This window comes from Bufo bufo, chromosome 8, assembly GCF_905171765.1.
Source record: "Bufo bufo chromosome 8, aBufBuf1.1, whole genome shotgun sequence".
Classification (NCBI taxonomy): domain Eukaryota; kingdom Metazoa; phylum Chordata; class Amphibia; order Anura; family Bufonidae; genus Bufo; species Bufo bufo.
Window position 1 is genome coordinate 23,275,252 of NC_053396.1, and position 24,664 is coordinate 23,299,915.

The 24,664-nt window shown below is 43.6% G+C and overlaps 1 protein-coding gene across 1 annotated transcript in view; it reads left to right on the plus strand.

The window, feature by feature from the left end:
• The window catches only part of LOC120977271 (extracellular matrix protein 2-like), a 60,044-nt gene extending 37,019 nt beyond the window's left edge, over positions 1–23,025 (plus strand). The window contains exons 7-10 of the mRNA XM_040405121.1: positions 2,009–2,166; positions 13,234–13,373; positions 14,919–15,245; positions 22,660–23,025. Coding sequence (XP_040261055.1) covers positions 2,009–2,166; positions 13,234–13,373; positions 14,919–15,245; positions 22,660–22,849 — 815 coding nt within the window. The 3' untranslated portion in view covers positions 22,850–23,025. The remainder of the gene's footprint in view (positions 1–2,008; positions 2,167–13,233; positions 13,374–14,918; positions 15,246–22,659) is intronic.
• The last annotated feature ends 1,639 nt before the right edge of the window (positions 23,026–24,664 follow it).

Here is a 24,664-nt window from a genome sequence, read left to right on the forward strand (position 1 = left end):
TATTGAAATGTCCAGTAGTGTTACAATGCGGTCAAGCAATAATACCAGTATAACAAACTGTTAAGCAGCCATGAACATAAGTCCAGCAAAATTAGACCGATTCACATATATCGGAGCTGTAGCTTTTACTTACATGTACTCTCACCGTGGCGTCCCACGTGGTGTAAGTTTCAAGCAAACTTGCCTTTCTGTAGCGCAGCTGAGCTGTCTGCTCCGATGCTGTGTCCTCCCGACTGTGAACTGGAATGCTGGCTGTGTCACGCTGCAGGTGCACGTCCGGTTTCTTTTGGATATTCCACCTGTTTGGGTCAGTACTGATAATGAAATCTTTAACCCATCAGTCTCTGTATTGTATCCGAGGAGACCCGCAGTTCGATAGTCCTTAGAACCGCAATTTTTGGCCTCCTTTAGAAATCCTTTAGAAAGCGCTTTCTCAATCCAATATAGTAGAGAGTTATTGCCGGTATATTGTCAGATCCAATTATTCCTCACCAGACGCGTTTCAAAGGCTACCTGCCTTCTTCCTCAGTGGAAGAAGGCAGGTAGCCTTTGAAACGCGTCTGGTGATTGATTCTCTGGGTAGTGTTGGCAGAACCTAGAGTGAAAAAACCTAATGGAGCAAGCATTGGTCAATAGCATATGTTAACATGTAGACATCATGATTAATCAGACCATTGCAATGCTAAAGTAGCCAAAAACACAGTGCACAGGGGGACACAAACTATAAGACAAAGTCAAACTAGTCGATGTTAGAAATCCAGACATATAGAGAAGGGTCAATTAATCCAAGGCATGAGAACATGGTGGCCAAGAGCTATGGATGCTGCTGGACCATGAATGGGGTGATTTTATAAATGCAGTAACCTTTAGTGGTCGTTTTTACCCCATTGCAATCTTTATACACTCCTCAACATTGAAATAACAAGAAGGACAAGCCATAAGGTTATGTAAATTGAGGAAGTAGCAGGTGTCGCTAAGATCTGCAAATGCTAAAAAATTTATACACCTAGCTCCAATCTGTGGCATATAGGGGGTTATAAAAGCCGGATTCAAGGTTTTTTTAGCCACATGAAACCTAAAAAATCTGATCAAGTCGTGTGGGATGATTATGCGATGCCTACTGTTCGTCAACGTTCCAATTATCACCACTTGTCGCAAACTGAGAAGGACAGGATCCTTGAACTGAGAGACCATGGTTTATTACTCCGGAAGATCGCTATGCACCTAGGCCGAGATTACAGCGCTGTTCAAAGTTATGTTTTCTGGTGGTTGGAAGAACAATGAATGACAGAAGACGGTGCAGAGAGGTGAACCTCTGCACGGATGGATTGTTTGATTAGAACAATGGCGCGTAGTGATCTATTCTGTACTGCAGGTGACATTGGACTTCACATCCCAAGCCTAGGGTGGCAAACAGTGTCTACACAAACCATCAGAACACCTCTGCACGACATTGGGCTACAAGCCAGACATGCAGCTACAGGTGTTCCATTGAACGTGCTACCATGGCCTGTAGCATTTCATTCCCATTGAGCAGATCTGGGACATCATTGGTCAGTAACTGCAAAGGGAGCTGCCAGCAGCTGATCTTGATGATTTGCATGCCCAGGTGCATTCAATCTGGCAGAACATTCCTCAGGCAACCATGATTATCCTAAGGTTTGTAAGTGCACTGAATAAACTTAGATGTTTTGAATATTTTGCTTCCACTTATGAGTCATTTGCATGTCATTAAGATGTCTATTGATCCTGTGATTTCCATAATTCCACAAATGTTCCTTCTTGGTGTTGCAATTTCAATGTTGAGGAGTGTAAAACCCTAGTAGTCTTGGATGGCTCATTCAGCGTCCGTCCATGTATCAGTAATGAGTTATACAAAGAGATCTGTAAACAGGTCTTAATATAATTACATAAATATCATTGAATTAGAGAAAAAAAATACAAAAACGTATTACAATTTTATTTTTCTAAATTTTAAGGTGTGATAATCTGTTTGTTCTTCCTCTAGGTTTGGGTAACTTGCTAAATCTGGAAATGGAGGGCAATGGGTTTCATGATGGAAACATTTCCCCTTTGACTTTTCAGCCGTTAAAGAAGCTGATATATTTACGCCTTAACCACAATAGCTTCCGTGCGGTACCATCAGGACTCCCGGCCTCCATTCAGGTACTGAAAGCTTACTTTTCGGAGATCTGAGCAAACATTGCAATGATTATACAGTAAAATCTCATGCTTTTCTTTCCATGAACTTATGTCTTAGGCTTTCAGAGATACAGAAACCCAAATACATGGAAAGGCTAGCTGCTTCCTTCCTCACTGAGGCTGCCAGTGAATTATAGTTCCAGCTTTTTACTTCTCAATGATAGAGTTCAATATAGAGTGGTCACAAATTGGGATATTGATCATCTCTGTGCCTTAAGCTACTAGCTCTATTAACCAAAGTAAATGGAGAAGCTAGCTACTTCCTTATTTACTAAGAACACCACTATACTGCACAACCCAACTGTTTCTGTATCTCCAGTAGAGCTCAATGGTAAAGTGACCAAGCAGGAAACTGGGGGTGGGGTAACCAGTGATCAAATTGTTGTACCATAAATGTTAATTATGGAAAACTCTCTCCTCTCTTGCACTGGATTGGTGATAAATGTTAGATTGGTGCCAGTCTCACTGATGGGACCCCCAACAATTACTAAAACCTGGATAAAGACCTTTGCCCTCTCACCAATGCAAGCACGGAGAGAAGGTATTTGCATGGATTGATGGTCATGCATACAGTAACATCGGAGTGCTCTTGCTACTTCTCAATAAGCTGATAAAATCACTGAAATACCCCTTAGTGTTGATCGCGAATATCCTAAGTGCAAATTTTTATCGCGAATATTGGCACTTCGAGAATTCGCGAATATGTAGAATATAATGCTATATCTTCGTAATCGCAAATATTCTAGATTTTCTTTCATCAGTACCCATGATCCCTCACTGCTTCTTGCTTGTGGGCCAATAAGAAGGCTGCAATATCTTTGACTTTAGGAGTAGTGTTGATCGCGAATTTTCGTATCGCGAATTTTCCGATTGCCGATATTCGCAATCAAGAAAATATTGACTGGAGATCACGAATTCTCGAATTCGCAAATATATGACGAATATTTGGCCAAATATTCACGAAATATTGTGAATTTGAATATTACCAGTTCAATAACTACAGTGCCTTGACAATGAAAGACTTTTGGTCTAAGTGTGAAGGGTTGATTACCATGTGGTATCAGTGCCTTGGCGATGAAAGATCTTTAGCCTAGATGTGTAGGAATATCTACCATGATAAATCAGTGCCTTGGTGATGAAAGACCTTTAAATCTAGATGTGTAGGAATAACTACCATCGGGTTACCAGTGCCTTGGCAATGAAAGACCTTTAATCTGCTTGATTAGGGTTAACTACTGTGGGGTATTGGTGCCTTAGCAATGAAAGACCTTTACCCTAGAAGTAGGAATAATTACCATGAGGTATCAGTGCCTTGGCAATGAAAGACCTTTAGTCTAGGTGTGTAGGGATAACTACCATGGGATATCAGTGCCTTGGCAATGAAAGACTTTAATCTGCTTGTTTAGGGTTAACTACTGTGGGGTATTAGTGCCTTAGCAATAAAAGACCTTTACCCTAGAAGTAGGAATAATTACCATGGGGTATCAGTGCCTTGGCAATGAAAGACTTTAATCTGCTTGTTTAGGGTTAACTACCATGGGGTATTAGTGCCTTCGCAATGAAAGACCTTTAGCCTAGATGTGTAGGAATGAATACCATGGGATATCAGTGCCTTGGCAATGAAATACATTGTGTTTAGGGTTAACTGCTATGGGTTATCAGTGCCTTCACAATGAAAGACCTTTAGCCTAGATGTATAGGAATAACTACCATGAGGTATCAGTGCCTTGGCAATGAAAGACATTTAGTCTAGGTGTGTGGTGATAGATACCATGAAGTATCTGTGCCTTGGCAATAAAAGACATTTAGTATAGGTGTGGAGTATATGTGCCTTGGCAATAAAAGACCCTTAAGCGTAGGTGTGCAGGGGTAAATACCAGAAGGATTTTAGTGGAAACTGTATCAATTTTACCATACAACACGTCTTTAGTTGTCATCCTTGAAGTCCACCAGAGTTTGTATGGTAATGCACCTAGAGTCACACGTACAACTTCATGTTTATGCATATGGTGCCAATGTATGTCTTCATTGTAGTGAGCTGTTTCCCCCATGTTTGAGTACCTTGGTAATATGGCTGTCAGTGGAATATGGCACAGTTCTTTTCACCTGGATTTCAAGTGAAAGGCACAGTAGGACCTAATTTCTGTAAAAATTGCACTCTTCATAGGACATTCCTTTAATCCAATATTAATGGATCTGAAATATATTCTGGATTATCAAATTCAAGACTACTAGAAGTTTACTGCACAGACATTGTAGTAAATCTTCCTCGAACTTTCTATCTTTTGCGGCTTTGCAGCTGCTGGGCTGAACACTTGCAGTTTTTGTTTGGTTTCCAGATTTCCTTGGTTTCCTAGCTTTGGTACAGGGGGCTCTTTCACAGATTTAGTGTTTGTATAGAGACTTTGAAGCCATATAGTATGGAAAGTGCACGTTGTCTTCTCATTGCTCTCCCTAACCTCAGTCTGCGCAAACGCTCCACCTGGCTTCACAATATTTGTCGAGGGATCTAGCCAGAATGGGCTAAATTACGTGGCTATTTCCTTCTTTGGCCCTCACTTTTTCGTTTCCCTAGCATCATACCATTGCATTTTCTAAAGAGTAGTTCAGTCTGACTTGGAACATTTATTGTTGAATTAAAAGCTTCCAGAAAGTCAAATGACAGGGGTGTGAAAATAGGTTTTGCTCATTCGAGTATTAGAGCCGTAAATTTATCCAGACAGTTGATACATTCAGAGAGGTCTTCTTCATGTGACCATAGGGCCAATCCCAAATTGGCCACAGGATATGTCACCCCACTACATAGTCCCAGAGGTATAACTTAAAGCTCCTCAGCCCCAGTTAAAAAATTTTAATAGGGCCTGCGCATATCAAACTGATGTCGTCTTATGCGGCCTTTCCTCAGGCATGTGGGCCCAGGTGCTTCTACTTCCTCGTCTTCCCCCTATAGCTCAGCCCTTGCAATGGTCATAGAGTACAGATTGGAAATCGAAAGATTTACCAAATTTAAAAAGGTATTTAAATGTCCATTTCCTTATCAAATACACTATTAGGGCATATCGAGCTGATGCATACCTCCCAACCTTCAAAGAAAGCAATGAGGGGTAAAGTTTGCGGCTTGTGCAGCACATCATGGCAAATTTATTATGTTAAATTACACCTTTTTTTCTCATTTTCATCCATACAGTACATGCCCAATCCTGCTTAGTCTCCTTTGTGCCTTTAGTCAGTAATAGTGCCACTTTGTGCCTCACACACTTTGACAGTGTCCTCTTTGTTTGACATACTGTAATACATTTTCCCACACAATGATTATGTCACTTTTGTGCACCCTCAGAGTAAAGATACCCCCGTGGTGCCACCTCACAGTAGTTTTATCCCCCTAACAGTAAAGGCCCCTTTACACGGGCTGAAAATCGCATAGATCATCACTATCGAGCGTTCATAGTACCACTCTTTATCGATGATCTGGCAGTGTCAACATACTGTCGAGCGTTGCGCTCGTTCATCCGGTAATTGGATTGTTTGTGTGAAAATTCTCGTTTCCCAAAAGTAGATCGTGTTGCTGCTGGGAAACAACATGGTCTGCTGCTAGGAAACAACGATTCGTTGTAGGTAAGAGCGATGGCACTAATACAGAGGTCTCCTCCACCAGCGAGCAGCAGATTGTCGGGAAGGAACGCTTCCTTCCCGACAATCTGCTGTAATATCGTCCCATGTAAAGGGACCCTTAGAATTCCCCCTTTACACGTCCCTTTACATGAGATGATATTACAGCAGATTGTCGGGAAGGAAGTGTTCCTTCCCGACAATCTGTTGCTCTCTGGTGGAGGAGAATGTTGTATTTACATGCAGCCATCTCCTCCAGAGTATGGGCAGGAGTGTTCACTAATACCATCTCTGTTCCCCATACAGACTCATTGTTTCCCGGCAGCATAGTGTGATTACACAACACGATCTGCTGTTGGGAAACGAGGATTTTTGTGTTCGCACAAACGATCCAACGTTTCGCCCTTTCATCGGGTAATTGGTAGAACATTTACACCGCTCGATCATCGCTAACAAGCATGAACACTAATTAATGATGATCTATGCGATTCTTGGCCCGTGTAAAGTGCCCTCTCATAGCAAAAATATCCTCTATGTGCCACAACACAGTATGAATGCCCCTTTGGGCTTCCCCTACAATAAGAATGCCCCTCTGGTGCCACAACACAGCAGAAAGCTGTAAAATGTACCCTTAGTACCCCCAAAAGTAGTTATGTCCCCTTAATGCCTACTCATGGTAAGGAAGTCCCCTGACAGTAGTTATTCTCCCTTAGTGCCCCCTCACAGTAGTTATGTTCCCCTCAAAGTAGTTATGACCCTTTATTGCCCCTCTTGCAGTAAGAATTTCCCTTTAGTGCCCCAACACCGTAGCATGCCCAAACATAGTAGAATGAACCCTTAGTGTCCCCACACAGTACTTTTTCCCCCTTATGTCACCATCACAGTAGGAATGCCCCCTTCCCCCTCACAGTAAGAATGCCCCCTTAGTACCCCTCTCACAGTAAGAATGCCCCTTTAGTGCCCCAACACAGTAGAATGTCCAAACACAGTAGAATGAACCCTTAGTGTCCCCACACAGTAGTTATGCCCCCTTACGTCACCATCACAGTAAGAATGCCCCCTTAGTACCCCTCACAGTAGTTATGCCTCCTTAGTACCCCTCTCACAGTAAAAATGCCCCTTTAGTGGCACAACACAGTAGAATGCCCACACACTAGAATCAATCCTTAGTGTTCCCACACAGTACTTATGCCCCGTCGGTGCCCACTCATAGCAAGAATGCCCAGTCAGTAGTTATATCCCATTAATGCCCCTCTCACAGTGAGAATGCCCCCCTTAGTTCTCCCTCACAAAAGTGTTGCCTCTTAATGCCCCCCGAGGCAGAAAGGTTTGCATAATGTTCATGCTGGTTATCTCCCACCTTGTGCCCATTTCTCAACACCAGCTCCTTTTTACATTGCAGATCAGACCCTACATTTAAAAGCCGAGGCCCTCGTGTCTGCCGCCCACACCGTCTTAAATGACATGACCTTTTTTTAAAATGATACCTATACCAAGTACAAATTTCTAGTCTGGATAAATGTGGGGAATGTCACTCACAGGCTGGTAATAAACATAATCATTATGACTTCCAGTAAAATAATGGCTCTGTGTAGGCTCTCGCTCCGTGACTCACACACTGTCTTTATCCTCCATATACGTCTTACATATGATTTCTTACTCTGTACTAAGCAAAGGATGATTATCCCATCACATCTCTGCAGAGAGTGACAGTAATTTTGATGGTGGGATTGTCCACCGTTGTTATATTTTAAACTTAAACGGTGCTATTTTTTCAAGCCTTAAAGCATACCTGAGTTTTAAAAAAAAAAGTTTGCATAATGGCTCTGCTTCTTTGTACAGTCATAACTGTGAAGAAACACTTATGTTTGGGCTTCCCTAAAGTCTCTTTCTGCCATACTATTCCCTGGTTTAGCTGCACAGCTAGATGCATTTCTCTCACAAGCAGTGGGTGTCTCCCTTTTGCCAGTACTCTATGCAGTGACCTCACTTCCCTCTATGTTTGTTTTCTTTTAGGGAGCTGATAAATCACACTTAGGGTCCATTCACACGTTCGTATGTGTTTTGCGGACCGCACATCGCCGGCACTCTCATAGTCCGCAATATTTTTTGACGGAACGGAAGTGCGGATCCGCAAATGCAGATGCGGACCGCACATTCCGGCCCCATTGAAAATGAATGGGTCCGCACCTGTTCCGCAAAATTTTGCAGACATGTGAATGGACCCTTAAGGTGGGTTTAACCCGGCAGAAGGAGCGGCTGATTGTCAGGAAGAAAGCGTTCCTTACCGACAAGTCAATTGCTCGCTCAGTGTCACATACAGTACAGACCAAAAGTTTGGACACACCTTCTCATTCAAAGAGTTTTCTTTATTTTCATGACTATGAAAATTGTAGATTCACACTGAAGGCATCAAAACTATGAATTAACACATGTGGAATTATATACATAACAAACAAGTGTGAAACAACTGAAAATATGTCATATTCTAGGTTCTTCAAAGGTTGTCATATTCTAGGTTCCACCTTTTGCGTTGATAACTGCTTTGCACACTCTTGGCATTCTCTTGATGAGCTTCAAGAGGTAGTCCCCTGAAATGGTTTTCACTTCCCAGGTGTGCCCTGTCAGGTTTAATAAGTGGGATTTCTTGCCTTATAAATGGGGTTGGGACCATCAGTTGCGTTGAGGAGAACTCAGGTGGATACACAGCTGATAGTCCTACTGAATAGACTGTTAGAATTTGTATTATGGCAAGAAAAAAGCAGCTAAGTAAAGAAAAAAGAGTGGCCATCATTACTTTAAGAAATGACGGTCAGTCAGTCAGCTGAAAAATTGGGAAAACTTTGAAAGTAAGGGCTATTTGACCATGAAGGAGAGTGATGGGGTGCTGCGCCAGATGACCTGGCCTCCACAGTCACCGGACCTGAACCCAATCGAGATGGTTTGGGGTGAGCTGGACCCAGGGCCGGCCTTAGGTGTTCAGGCGCCCTGTGCGAGCTAACCTTGTGGCGCCCCCCCCCCCCCCCTTACACCTGGTCGCATAAACACACACAAAGAGGAAAAAAATCTAGTGCTGATAATGTGGTAGTGTTACCTGCAGTCCTATGTAAAACCACAGATAACACTAGTGCTGATAATGTGGTAGTGTTACCTGCAGTCCTATGTAAAACCACAGATAACACTAGTGCTGATAATGTGGTAGTGTTACCTGCAGTCCTATGTAAAACCACAGATAACACTAGTGCTGATAATGTGGTAGTGTTACCTGCAGTCCTATGTAAAACCACAGATAACACTAGTGCTGATAATGTGGTAGTGTTACCTTCGTCCTTAGTGTGCCTTCCTGTGTCTATCGCACGGACTCCCTGCTGGCGGCGCTGCCTCCTCTTCCTTCTTCCTCCGCAGAGAACATCCTGATGCAGCTGCGTCAAGACATAGGAACACTGTGGGCATGGTGATGGTGACACACAGGAAGAGACACACAGACACAGGGACGGACACACACACATACATACAATAAATATGATCACATCACAGTTCCTGCCTGTCTGCTTTGGTAAAGCTGGGCATAGCTGGGCTATGCCAGGCTTTAGCAGAGTGGGCACAGGACAGTGGACACAGGGCACGATATGTATGCAAGCACAGCTGAGCGAGTGCAGTGCAAGGGCCCGCATACACATTGCTCCTCCTGCCTGTCATACCCCCCCCCCCCCCACACCGGGCATTTTGGGGGGCATTAGGGGTTGGATGATGCGGAGTGTGCACATAGCCACCAATCATATCCCCCCCCTCCTAAAGGTAACTGATGTGCTGGGGGAGAGGAATATGATTGGTGGCTATGTGCACACTCAACATCAGCAGCAAGAAGTTAAAGTCCAACCCTTAATGGCCCCCAAAATCCCGGGGGGGGGGGGGGGGGGTTGATGTAGTAGCAGGAAAGCACACTGTCCCCCTGTCCTCTATGAGCCCCCCCTGAGTCCTCTCTGAGCCCCCCCCTCCCCCATTGCACACTTCTCCCACTCCATGTGCCAGTGGGCTTGCAGCAGCACATCCCCCCCGCCAGTCACCATGGCACATTTCTCCCCTCCAGATGGGCAGCACCAGCACATCTCTGTCCCCCCTCCCCCATGGCACATTTCTCCCCTCCAGATGGGCACTGCAGCATCAGCACAACTGTTCCCCCGCCAGCCCCCATGGCACATTTCTGCCCCCCCCAGCCCCCATGGCACATTTCTGCCCCCCCCAGCCCCCATGGCACATTTATGCCCCCCCAGCCCCCCTGGCACATTTCTGCCCCCCCCCCCCCCAGCCCCCATTTCTGCCCCCCCCAGCCCCCATGGCACATTTCTCCAAATACCTACTTCCCTTGTTCTTTTGCTGTGCCTGTGTAGGTTGTAGTGCTGCTGCCGCGTGGGCCTTCCTTGCTGTGGCTGCTGGCTGGCGCTCGGGCGCGCTCAGTCTTCTCTCTGGGGGCGGAGCTCAGTGGCAACGTCAAAAGGGAAGACGTGCCTGTGTGGCAGTTACGCTCTAGCAGCCACTGGTCTGCTCTCTTAAATTAAAGAGACAGGCAGGCCAGCCAGGCAGCAGAGCGGAGCTCAGAGCGGCCGCGGGCCCCGCCCCCTCCTCACTCTTCAATTGTCCGGACCGTGCGCTTTGAGCGCTGTGTTAGTCGGCCGCCCGCAGACAGTCGCAGAATAATAGAGTAGAGACTTAGTTCACGGCGGGCTGTCGGCCCTGTTGCTATGGTGCCCTGTGCGGCCGCACAGCCCGCACACCCCAAAGGCCGGCCCTGGCTGGACCGCAGAGTGAAGGCAAAAGGGCCAACAAGTGCTAAGCATCTCTGGGAACTCCTTCAAGACTGTTGGAAGACCATTTCAGGGGACTACCTCTTGAAGCTCATCAAGAGAATGCCAAGAATGTGCAAAGCAGTAATCAAAGTAAAAGGTGGCTACTTTGAAGAACCTAGAATATGACATATTTTCAGTTGTTTCACACTTGTTTGTTATGTATATAATTCCACATGTGTTAATTCATAGTTTTGATGCCTTCATAGTCATGAAAATAAAGAAAACTCTTTGAATGAGAAGGTGTGTCCAAACTTTTGGTCTGTACTGTATGTCAGATCTCCTTTACAGTATGAGGACGAGGGATGGCTATAACGATACCTCGGTCCCATACAGAATCATACCCGCTGGTTTGTGACACTTAGCAGTAGGGAATGGTAATATAATAAAAATCAATAGAGCCTGCAACAATTCAAGAAGACATTGTCTATACCATCTGTTTATGGATCTCCAAAACATGGTTCCTGGAGATTTACAGCCCTACAATCTACATAGTTCTCCAGCAGCCTGAATTCTTTATACAGTGATATTTTTTGTGGTCAACACTGGGTCTTCAGTCCTGGCCAAAGTAACCAACACATGATCCTGGTTGGTAATTATCTTTTATGCCAACTGGCGCGTCTTTTCCTGTAGCTATGTGTGGACATACAGTGCATGAGTGTGCATAAATGCAAACAGTCACTCCGGAGTCTACAAACCACAAGAATTGTGTTCTACTTCCAAAAATCAGAGCAAAGGGTTATTTTTTTCACAGGGGAAAGAGAACTGCTGTTTTCTTTGGACCGTAGGAAAACAAGCATCCTTTTTGAGTCAAAATAGCAGAGTCCACATCTCCCGTGATGTCTCACCAGAAGCCAACATTGCAGTCAGGATTGTTATAGTATTCAAACAAAAATTTAAAAAAATTACACCTATGTTCAGAGGTGTAGCTATAGGGGGTGCAGAGGTAGTAGTCGCTACCGGGCCCAAAGACCTTTGTATCACATAAAAAGACACCGGTATTATAGAAAGTGCATGCTTACATATGAGTGCATGAGTTACATATCTGGTTGGGGGGAAGGGGTTAGGTCAAGAATTTGGCATGAGAGGAGGGGGGGGGGGGGGGTGCCATTTCAATTTTTGCCCCAGGCAGCAAGAAGGCTATGTGCTTCCCTGCCCCTGGCCACAAAGCACTAAGGCAAGGGGGGCCGAAGCTGAACTCTTGCACCAGGGCCCGAGCCTTTAGCTACGCCCCTGCGTTATGTTGAATAACTTGCTAGTATATGTGCTTAAATGGGGAGGGCAAATATGGGGTCGGGCAATTGTAGATTACATAGGTACATGGTTGTATCCATCTTGTTGCTTGTTTACCCCAATACTTCCCTGGTCCTTCGTATATTATGTTGAGAAAGCATTGTTGCACAGATTCACATCACCCATTAAAGGGGTTTCCCACAAAAAGTATTTACCACCCATCCACAAGATAGGTAATACATTTCCAAATGTTAAACGGAGTGGAAATCCTCCATTCACTTCCATAAACAATGCTCCATCATTCCTATAGAAGAAGATGGAGCGTTGGGCCTACATGCAAACTAACTTGCTCTAGGGACCACTATGGTTCTCAGTGGTCAGGCCCCTCCAATCCGATATTTATCACTTATCCTGTGGATATATACATTTTGTGGTATAACCCCTTTAAAATAAGAGATATGGAAATCAGGATCCTTGTCTGTAGGTGTCCCATTGGTTACCTCTGTGGTACATAGGCAGTGGCATACTTACCATGAAGGCAGTCCACGTTACTGCTGTGTGGCCCATTGGGAGATAAAACATTAGCCTTTTATTGCAGATTTTACAGCTTCCATCAAGTTAAATTGTAACTGCATAAATTCCTATGAATTGAGCTCCCTCTAGTGGTGGCTGCAGGGAGCCACTTTTATAATATATTGTGTGAGGAGCAGTGAACTGTATCAATGTATTTATGCAAGGTGTCTAGTATAAGTACATTGAGAAATATGGTGTTTGGAATGAGCGTCATTAATAAAGTACCTGCTCCGAGTGAGCAAAGTGTGACTTTTTCTATTTAAAAAATAATAATCTCTACAAGTAAAAAAATTTGTACATTTGTCAGAAAACTCACTGGGGGGTCCTTAAGTATTGTGATGGGGCCCTATAAAAATTGTGTATGCCGTTGTTTGGGGGCCAGGTTTGAATGAATTCTCCCTCTGCCTCTTTTTGTATACACTGACCTTCATGCTCAACTATTGTGGGTGCAGGTGGTCTTTTCCTGCATGTGGGTGGTGATAGAATAAAGGTCCTAAGTGGGAAATAAGGTTTATCATAAGCCTTGGCAATGTATCTACAGATCCTTATTGTAAACGTACGGTGGAAGCACCCAGCTGCATCGCTTCCATCCGCACAAGGCTAATCCTAAGTGGAGTTGTGTATCTCATTTGTACGTCATGTCTGACTTTAATCAAAAGAGATGTAGCTATTGAATCCTAGCAGCAGCTCCCAGAAATCACAGGCCTGTTAATACGTGACAGATGTCTGTTCACAGATCAAATATTCAGATTTACCGTTTTGTCTGGCGCAGGAACTGCATTTAGACAATAACCGCATTGAAGTCGTACCGGAAGGGTTACTCAACAAAACCCTCAACCTGAGTGTAATTGTCCTGAGTAACAACAGGCTTCAGGAGGACCGCATCGCCCCTCGAGCTTGGATTCATCTCATGTGAGTATTTATTTTTATTTTTTATAAATTAGGGGCATTGGTTGAAACATGAATAATTGGCATATTTTTCACATCATGTAAACCCTGGGCTCCTTTACCATGCTTGGCCCAATGGTACTGGTCATTCTGCATTTGAGATTGCCAACAATTGAGATTGCCTGTAGTCATTATGGATTTTGCCATGAAGAATTATGGGTTCCTTCAATTTCTTTTCACCCTATTATGGCCTTTCATTTTATAAAAAAGTACTGTCACCCTAATGTTTTTATCAAGTTCCTCCAATAGGTCATGTTTTAAGGATTTCCTCAGGATGGGTCATCAATATCAGATCTGTGGGTATCCGACACCAGGCCATGCCACCAATCAATTTTTTGAAGAGGCCATGGTGCTCCGGTGATTGCTTGGGCCTCCTCACAAGATACCAAGCACAGTGCCATACACTTCCATGGGACTGAGCTGCCATGGGACCAATGAATTTGATGTCACTGGCCTAGGAAGAGGATGGAGCGCTCACCAGAGCGCCGCAGCCTCTTCAAATAGGGGATTCGCACTTCGCTGATCAGATATTGATGACCTAGCTGTTGGGGGTATGACACCATAGGAAGTAATCAGGTTCCTCCACCATGTAAGACATTACTAGAGAAGAAGTGAAATGTATGATGATGTAGCCTTTAGCTAGCTTCAGCCTCAAAGTTTTATGCAAAAGCTCACACTTTCAATGCTGGAATATGCAGTGAAAAGGTTTCAGACAACTGCCAAAACTGCATTGAAAAGTGATCTTCTAGCAGGTTGGTCATCTCCAAGATGATGACTAGAGATAAGCAAATCGAATTTCATGAAGTGGAATTCTATCCGAATTTCAGGATAAATTTGATTCGCCTAGAAGCCAAATTTCCTCGTGCTTTGTGTCAGCGAATCGATTTAACCTGAAATAGTATAAAAAACAAAAAAATTCTAACTTGCCTGCCTCCATTTGTTCGCGACGGGCCACCAGCCTCCATCTTGCTTGAAGATCTCGGCTGAAATCCAGTGCAGCACGAGATTACATCATCACGCCTGCTGGCGATGACGTAATCTCACGCCGCACAGGATTTTGGTCGAGATCTTCAAGCAAGATGGCGGAGGCCGGCCCATCGCGAACAAATGGAGGCGGTAAGTTTGATTTTAATTTAATTTTTTTTAATTTAATTTTTTTATTGTTAATTTTACACTCAGATGCCGCGATCATGTATGAACGCGGCATCTGAGGGGTACAATGATGGAGCGGCACTATCGCCGCTCCCTGTCATTGCACCCGCTACTTACAAAAAAATGCGCTTCTTGACAAAGTAATAAGTCACGAAGCAAATTCTTTTGTGAAATTCGGCAAATCAGCCGAATCAAATTTTCAAGAAATTCGCTCATCTCTAATGATGACCATTATGCATCAAGGAAATGAATATCTATCAAAGGTCATCTGATCCACATAAAGAAGTGGTGTCTACAACTGGGTCATTTGACTCAGTAGCCTAACATCAATGTAAATATAAATTTTTGTCTGCCCAGGAATGTGGAATCTCTGGATTTGTCTCATAATCGTTTGGTACATGTGCCATCGTTTTTGCCCCAAGGAGTAAAGCAACTGATCCTGCATCACAACCAGATTGAGCTTATTCCCGGCTATGTATTTGCTCATATGAAACCTGGGCTGGAATTTCTTCATCTGTCACACAATAATTTAAGAGATGATGGTGTTCATGCCGTATCATTTTTTGGCCTCTACAAATCTCTGAATGAACTCTTGCTGGATAACAACCACTTTCAGAGCATTCCACGTGGCATCCTGAATTTGAAGTCCTTGCAGGTTCTCCGCCTCAGCTTTAATAAAATAAGGTGACATATGGTTTCTTCAATATTTTTGTAGGTCACATGCTTCTCATTGTAACAAATCATAATTAAAGGGATTCTGTCATCAGAATTTAGGCCTATAACCTAAACATATGGCGAGGTCCCTACTAATACACTGAATCGTAAAGTGACCTTATCAAATGCGCCTGTGGCTCTATAATCATATAAAACAGGTTTATATAACCTGTCACTCACATCACAAATGTGTCCAAGGGGTCGTCTCATGATGCAGGGTGCCCGTCTGCAGCCTTCTCCTTTCGTGCCCAGCGCAGCCTTCTGAACTGAAATCGCCGCCCTCCCTTTCATTAGAGCCGCCTACCTCAGTTCATCGCCGCCTCTCTAACGTCCGCTCTCCTCAGCCAGATCCCGCACGTACGCACTAGGTATAACCTGATGTGCCCGTGCAGACTCCTGGCAGCGGCCTCGTTAAGCGAAGTGCGCATGCGCCGGCCGGCGCACTTCGCTCGAACCTGCGGGATCTGGCTGAGGAGAGCGGACGTTAGAGAGGCGGCGATGAACTGAGGTAGGCGGCTCTAATGGAAGGGAGGGCGGAGATTTCAATTCAGAAGGCGGCGCTGGGCACGAAAGGAGAAGGCTGCAGCCGGGCCCCCTGCATCGTGAGACGACCCCTTGGACACATTTGTGACGTGAGTGACAGGTTATATAAACCTGTTTTATATGATTATAGAGCCACAGGCGCATTTGATAAGGTCACTTTAGGATTCAGTGTATTAGTAGGGACCTCGCCATATGTTTAGGTTATAGGCCTAAATTCTGATGACAGAATCCCTTTAAGTTGTCATCATAGAACTGATGGTTGGAACATAAATGACCAATGATGCTCATTACTAATCAATTGACTTTACTTGTGAAGAAGTGAGAGGGCCACATGCTGTGAGATGTTTTATTTATACAGTCAGGTCCATAAATATTGGGACATCGACACAATTGTAAAATTTTTGGCTCTATACACCACCACAATGGATTTGAAATGAAACAAACAAGATGTGCTTTAACTGCAGACTATCAGCTTTAATTTGAGGGTATTTACATCCAAATCAGGTGAACGGTGCAGGAATTACAGCAGTTTGCATATGTGCCTCCCACTTGTTAAGGGACCAAAAGTAATGGGACAATTGGCTTCTCAGCTGTTCCATGGCCAGGTGTGTGTTATTCCCTCATTATCCCAATTACAATGAGCAGATAAAAGGTCCAGAGTTCATTTCAAGTCTGCTATTTACATTTGGAATCTGTGGCTGTCAACCCTCAAGATGAGATCCAAAGAGCTGTCACTATCAGTGAAGCAAGCCATAATTAGGCTGAAAAAACACAACAAACATATCAGAGAGATAGCAAAAACATCAGGTGTGGCCAAAACAACTGTTTGGAACATTCTTAAAAAGAAGGAATGCACCGGTGAGCTTAGCAACACCAAAAGACCCAGAAGACCCGGAAGACCACAGAAAACAACTGTGGTGGATGACCGAAGAATTCTTTCCCTGGTGAAGAAAACACCCTTCACAACAGTTGGCCAGATCAAGAACACTCTCCAGGAGGTAGGTGTATGTGTGTCAAAGTCAACAATCAAGAGAAGACTTCACCAGAGTGAATACAGAGGGTTCACCACAAGATGTAAACCATTGGTGAGCCTCAAAAACAGGAAGGCCGGATTAGAGTTTACCAAACGACATCTAAAAAAGCCTTCACAGTTCTGGAACAACATCCTATGGACAGATGAGACCAAGATCAACTTGTACCAGAGTGAAGGGAAGAGAAGAGTATGGAGAAGGAAAGGAACTGCTCATGATCCTAAGCATACCACCTCATCAGTGAAGCATGGTGGTGGTAGTGTCATGGCGTGGGCTTGTATGGCTGAGAATGGAACTGGTTCTCTTGTAGTTATTGATGATGTGACTGCAGACAAAAGCAGCAGGATGAATTCTGAAGTGTTTCGGGCAATATTGTCTGCTCATATTCAGCCAAATGCTTCAGAACTCATTGGACTGCGCTTCACAGTGCAGATGGACAATGACCCAAAGCATACTGCAAAAGCAACCAAAGAGTTTTTTAAGGGAAAGAAGTGGAATGTTATGCAATGGCCAAGTCAATCACCTGACCTGAATCCGATTGAGCCTGCATTTCATTTGCTAAAGACAAAACTGAAGGGAAAATGCCCCAAGAACAAGCAGGAACTGAAGACAGTTGCAGTAGAGGCCTGGCAGAGCATCACCAGGGATCAAACCCAGCATCTGGTGATGTCTATGCATCCCAGACTTGAGGCTGTAATTGACTGCAAAGGATTTGCAACCATGTATTAAAAAGTGAAAGTTTGATTTATGATTATTATTCTGTCCCACTACCTTTGGTTCCTTAACAATTGGGAGGCACATATGCAAACTGTTGTAATTCCTACACCGTTCACCTGATTTGAATGTAAATACCCTCAAATTAAAGCTGACAGTCTGCAGGTAAAGCACATCTTGTTAGTTTCATTTCAAATCCATTGTGGTGGTGTATAGAGCCAAAAATGTTAGAATTGTGTCGATGTCCCAATATTTATGGACCTGACTGTAAGTAAAACGTCTACGAGATGACCACCCAAATTGCATAAAAATTGTATTCTAGAAGGTTAGTTTTTCCATAGCCTATTGTAATGTGGCCAATGGGATAGGTGGAACCACTGTATCGTTCAGGGCTAAACCAGGGAGCAGAGTCTAAAGCATTTGGAGCTCCTCACCCTTTAATCCCACAAGTGGTTATGGACTTCCCCACAGGAAATTCCCATCCTACTGAAGTAGTGTCATTTACCAATGGCTGGTGCATAGAAAGGCAGAAGTCACCAAATTGTGGTACCGAGGCAGCAAACAGGATTCACAGTCAAAAGGTGCACGAGTCGAGGCAGGCAGAGTTCAGTCATGAGGCAGCAGTTGGAATGGGCAGCAGGACAGGGGGCAGACAAAAAAAACCTGGTCCAGAACTCAAGACAGGTGGATACCAAACAGAACAGGAACAGAAACTATCATTGCAGACCTAGGAAACAAAAGAACCTACTTGCTTGGAAAGGGAGCAATGGGGAACGGTCCTTGAAAATATCTGGGGAGCTTTGGTTAGAGTCATGGGTGTGTTGTTTAGGAGACCATACATACAACACACAGCCATTCAGCCTGGAAGAAGATGCAGGACACCCAGAGGGGTAAGCCTGTGGATTGTGACACCAGTATGCAGAGTATATGATAGAACTGAAAATCTGTCAAAAACGATTTGGTCTAGATAAAGGGGTGCTCTTCTCAAAGAGGTGGTCTTTTCAAGTGGTTTCACTTTGCCTGTCTCTCTGTGAGATTCCATAGCACCATATAGACTATCGGAAAGAAAAAAAACTGGACAGGAAAGTAGCCAACAATCTCAATTATGAGAGAGGTAGGAATGGAAAAGTATTTGAGAAAATCCTGTAGTCATGAATGTCCATCAGTGCTCAGTTCAATCCATTGAGCAGAAGTGGAAAGGGGTAAAAACTAGACCCATGGGTGAGATCAAACAATTATCCCGAGAGGTACACTAAACCTAAAGCCCATTTCTACTGGACTACAGAATGGTTGAAGTAATATATTCCCTGTTATAAGTCACTGAAGGCTGGGGAGATACTTACCCTAGTGTTCCTCAATGGGATTCCTGATGGAAAGCCCAGAAAAATTTCTGTTCCATGCTGACCTCTTTATCTCACATATGTTCAGTTCTGAGTCTCTCCATATGCTTTCTATACATATGTGTATATATACGACGCTAGAAACTCTCTGCACTTTGGTTTTAGAGTTCTGTCGAAAGGCAGAAGGGATGCGGCACGTCCAGCTGTGGCCTGTATTAGTTATGGAGGCCAAGTGGGTGCAGTCAAAGAAGATATACAGAAGGCAACAACCTCTGGAGCAATGCACTAAACACATGGTTATGAAACTATTATTGGTCATAATAGGAATAATTAGACAAAGATTGCCAAATACCATTGAGAAGAAGCTCTAGAGAAGCAGCATCAGATCTTGTGGTGTTATGAAGAGTATTTCTTCTTCTTTCTACTGATTGTAGGGGTTCTAGGGTTTGGCCCCTACAGGTCAAAACCTATCCTAAGGGTAGATCATTAGTGTGTATTCCCGGACATCCCCTTTAATAGAGAAACATTCATAATATTAGGATTTTTAGGAAATCCAGTGTTTATCCACCTTCAGATGTCTTTAGTTTTCTGCTTATGTGACGTCTTGCAACTTTACTAAATATTTTGTTCTAGTGATTCTAACCAGTACACAGGTTTTTTTATGTTGTGTTCTTCTGGGTTGCACCAAATGGCCCCCAGTAGATACAGTTGGATCTGATGCAAGATCTGTCTCCTATCAAAAAACCATGAAAACAAACAAGCTCATAGTAGCCCAGGGCTAAATACTGTGGAGCAATGCCATGAAGAGGAGGCAATGCATTTAGTTAAGGGGACCCTTCCATCAGAAAGGGGTATTACATTGGTAGAAACCCATTTTTTCTTAGAACTTTTGACTTTTTAAATTAATTTCTTAAGTATTAGGCCATTATCATTAAATCCAAATTATTGTCCATCGGTAGCTGTCAACATAGAGAGATAAACGTCCTCAATGGGAGTGCAAAATAATCTCAGTTTGCAGCAAGGTTTTATCTGCTAGGTAATCATTATTAGAATAGTAGGTGGAGGATTAGAATGACTGCTCTGTTGTCCTCTGGATAAGCCTAGATAAATGTCCACAGAGGAGCGGTGCATTGATTAGCATAATGTGAGCAGCCCTGTCCATTCACATTACTGGGATAGCATACGGGGAGTTTAGTGCTTTAATTAAGTCACCACCCCTCACTCTTCCCCGGTCTAAATGCTGATGTCTAAATTATTGTCCATCGGAAGCAGTCAGTACAGAGAGAAAACGTCCTCAATGGGAGTGCAAAATAATCAGGTTGCATCACTGCTGCAGCAAGAAGGTTTTATCTGCTAGGTAATCATCATTAGAATAGTAGGTGGAGGATTGGAATGACTGTCAGAATGACAGCTCTGTTGTCCATTGGATAGGCCTAGATAAATGTCTACAGAGGAGCAGTGCATTGATTAGCATAATGTGAGCCACCCTGTCCATTTACATTACTGGGATAGCATACGGGGAGTTTAGTGCTTTAATGCCAACTTTGTATAAAAAAATGGGAAAAGTTGTCTTTTGCCAAGATATTTCTCTCACCCAGCAAGGGTATATGTAAAATGACACCACAAAACACATTCCCCAACTTCTCCTGAATACGGCGATACCACATGTGTGACACTTTTTTGCAGCCTAGGTGGGCAAAGGGGCCCATATTCCAAAGAGCACCTTTAGGATTTCACAGGTCATTTACCTACTTACCACACATTAGGGCCCCTGGAAAATGCCAGGGCAGTATAACTACCCCACAAGTGACCCCATTTTGGAAAGAAGACACCCCAAGGTATTCCGTGAGGGGCATGGCGAGTTCCTCTAATTTTTTATTTTTTGTCACAAGTTAGTGGAAAATGCAGATTTTTTTTTTTTTTTTTTCATACAAAGTCTCATATTCCACTAACTTGTGACAAAAAATAAAAACTTCCATGAACTCACTATGCCCATCAGCGAATACCTTGGGGTCTCTTCTTTCCAAAATGGGGTCACTTGTGGGGTAGTTATACTGCCCTGGCATTCTAGGGGCCCAAATGTGTGGTAAGGAGTTTGAAATCAAATTCTGTAAAAAATGACCTGTGAAATCCGAAAGGTGCTCTTTGGAATATGGGCCCCTTTGCCCACCTAGGCTGCAAAAAAGTGTCACACATCTGGTATCTCCGTACTCAGGAGAAGTTGGGGAATGTGTTTTGGGGTGTCATTTTACATATACCCATGCTGGGTGAGAGAAATATCTTGGCAAAAGACAACTTTTCCCATTTTTTTATACAAAGTTGGCATTTGACCAAGATATTTATCTCACCCAGCATGGGTATATGTAAAAAGACACCCCAAAACACATTCCTCAACTTCTCCTGAATACAGAGATACCAGATGTGTGACACTTTTTTGCAGCCTAGGTGGGCAAAGGGGCCCATATTCCAAAGAGCACCTTTCGGATTTCACAGGTCATTTTTTTACAGAATTTGATTTCAAACTCCTTACCACACATTTGGGCCCCTAGAATGCCAGGGCAGTATAACCACCCCACAAGTGACCCCATTTTGGAAAGAAGAGACCCCAAGGTATTTCGTGATGGGCATAGTGAGTTCATAGAAGTTTTTATTTTTTGTCACAAGTTAGTGGAATATGAGACTTTGTAAGAAAAAAAAAAAAAAAATCATCATTTTCCGCTAACTTGTGACAAAAAATAAAAAGTTCTATGAACTCACTATGCCCATCAGCGAATACCTTAGGGTGTGTACTTTCCGAAATGGGGTAATTTGTGGGTTGTTTGTACTGTCTGGGCATTGTAGAACCTCAAGAAACATGACAGGTGCTCAGAAAGTCAGAGCTGCTTCAAAAAGCGGAAATTCACATTTTTGTACCATAGTTTGTAAACGCTATAACTTTTACCCAAACCATTTTTTTTTTTACCCAAACATTTTTTTTTTATCAAAGACATGTAGAACAATAAATTTAGAGCAAAATTTATATATGGATGTCGTTTTTTTTGCAAAATTTTACAACTGAAAGTGAAAAATGTCATTTGTTTGCAAAAAAAATCGTTAAATTTCGATTAATAACAAAAAAAGTAAAAATGTCAGCAGCAATGAAATACCACCAAATGAAAGCTCTATTAGTGAGAAGAAAAGGAGGTAAAATTCATTTGGGTGGTAAGTTGCATGACCGAGCAATAAACGGTGAAAGTAGTGTAGGTCAGAAGTGTAAAAAGTGGTCTGGTCTTTCAGGGTGTTTAAGCACTGGGGGCTGAGGTGGTTAATTGAGTCACCACCCCTTACTCTTCCCTGGTCTGACTGCTGGTCTGGCAGAGAGTGTTATGTGAGACTCTTTACCATAAGGGACGTTAAAGACTCTGTACAGAATTTAGTACACATGGAGTGACTACCAAAACATCTGGATGATGGAAGTTACCTTTTTCATACTGCAGAGCAGCCTGAAAACTGGGGTGGCAAACAGCATCTATACAGATGGAGTATTGCATATTAAAAAGGTGCTCTATACAAACAGCGTAGAGGGCCATGGAGCTACAAAACAGTTGCGTCATCTGTATAGATTCCACTTTCTATGTCTGTAAATCTGTATCTTACAGGGGTTCTACACCAAAATGGTCCCTTATAGGCAGTAGTCAGGGTGGAATGCACCCCCTTTCTACTTTTCTTCCAAGTACAATTTTCATCTGAAATATTTTTTTTTTTAACACTTCATAGATATGTACCTCTCAATTCAATCTGTGATACCAGAATATCTGAAGACTCCAATCTGGTCTCTGTGCATCTGGAAAACAACTACATCAACCGACGTCTAATCCCACCGACTGCATTGTCTTGCATTAAAACCTACTACAGCGTCATCCTGCGACCTCAACATGAAGAATATGAATATGAAGAAGAGTACTAAAATGTGGAGTTCAAAGAAACCAAAGAAACTTCACCCCCTTCATATGTAAAAAGAAGGTTTTAGAGAGGACTGAGCTGAGCATGAGTGCAGACAACCAAACTGTTACCATACTGTTCCACTACCATTGATCCCAAGATGTGGAAATGTATTATAAAGGGGTGAGTGCTGGTGCTCATGCCCAGAGATATTAATAAAGATTTATTGTCAGATGGCTTATTGGTCATACATGGACACATTCTGCATTTATATTCCCATCCATCCATCCTATGTCCTTTGCAAACTACTGCTGGGTTTGGTACAATGTATCAGTGTAGATAACAACTCAGCCTTGAAGGGGTATCCCATCTCAATCTAGTACCTGCCATAAATGTGTAATACAGCGGGTGTAGAACCACTGCGTCTCTGAATGGATTTGGCTTAAAGGGGTTCTGCAGTTTGTTAAAACTGATGATCTATCCTCTGGATAGATCATCAGCATCTGATCGTCAGGGGTCCGACACCCGGGACCCCCGCCGATCAGTTGTTTGAGAAGGCAGCATCGCTCCAGCAGCGCCGCGGCCTTCTCACTGTTTACCGCTGGCCCAGTGACGTCATGACTTGTATCAACTGGCCTGGGCAGGGCTAAGCTCCATTCAAGTGAATGGAGCTTAGCCCCGCCCAGGCCAGTTGATACTAGTCGTGACGTCAGTGGGCCAGCGGTAAACAGAGAGAAGGCCGCGGCGCTGCTGGAGCGCCGCTGCTTTCTCAGACAGCTGATCGGCGGGGGTCCCGGGTGTCGCACCTCCGCCGATCAGATGCTGATGATCTATCCAGAGGATAATCAGTTTAAACAAACTGCAGAACCCCTTTAAGGCTACTCCTAAGTGGCTCCTCCCCATGTCTTTCACCCCTATACAGGAATCTGGTCTCTGCTGCAGGGGAACCACCAGGCTGCTACCTTTTGGAGTAGTCTCCATTCAGTGACAGCTCAAGAGACACTTGTGCATAGCACCAAAAGGGACAGGCAAAATTGTGGTCAGTGGACAAACTGAGGTCAGGGCAGACAGAGTTCGTTCAATCTGGTAAGAGACCAAAAGTCGGGGCAGGCAGCACAAGGTCAAATCCATTAAACAGGCAGAGATCAGGCACAGTAAATCAGCTGACCCCTGTTCTAGAAGAATATTCACCTATATGAGCAACAAAGTGATCACCAAAGTGCTGGCCCATCTAGGAGAACATTGACCTTAGTGAGTAACAAGCTCCTCACCAAAGTGCTGGACCTTCTAGGAGAACATTGACCTATATGAGCAAGAAGGTGATCACCAAAGTGCTGGAGCTGAAACTTCTAGGAGAGCATTGTCCAATATAAGCAAAGAAGTAATCACCTTCACTTGCACACTGGAGGCTCTTTTGCACAGCCTCTTACACCACCCGCTATTGGCCCACCATGGGAGCATGTTCTTTGGATGTCTAGTGCATGGCATGCATCATGTGTAATAGCTGAAATAGGTTCTTCATAGAGGTAAGTGATCTTTGGGAGAATAGTACTCCCTGGACAATCAATGTTCTCCTCTCCTCCCCAAATAAAAGGGCAAGAGAGTGAGTTTATAAGATTTCATGCTCCAAACTACATAGACGTCTGAAGATGACCAGGCCCCTCATTAATTCTGACAATAAAAAATAGAACAATGACAGATACGTCCAGAAAACTCCCATATTTCCTGTCTAACCGAATGTTTGAACCATCCCCTCGTCTGCTCAGTGTTTCTCATGCGAGCTGACTGCACCACAAACACTGGGGAGCTGTAAATATTTCTTTTATTCTCTTTTTATTGA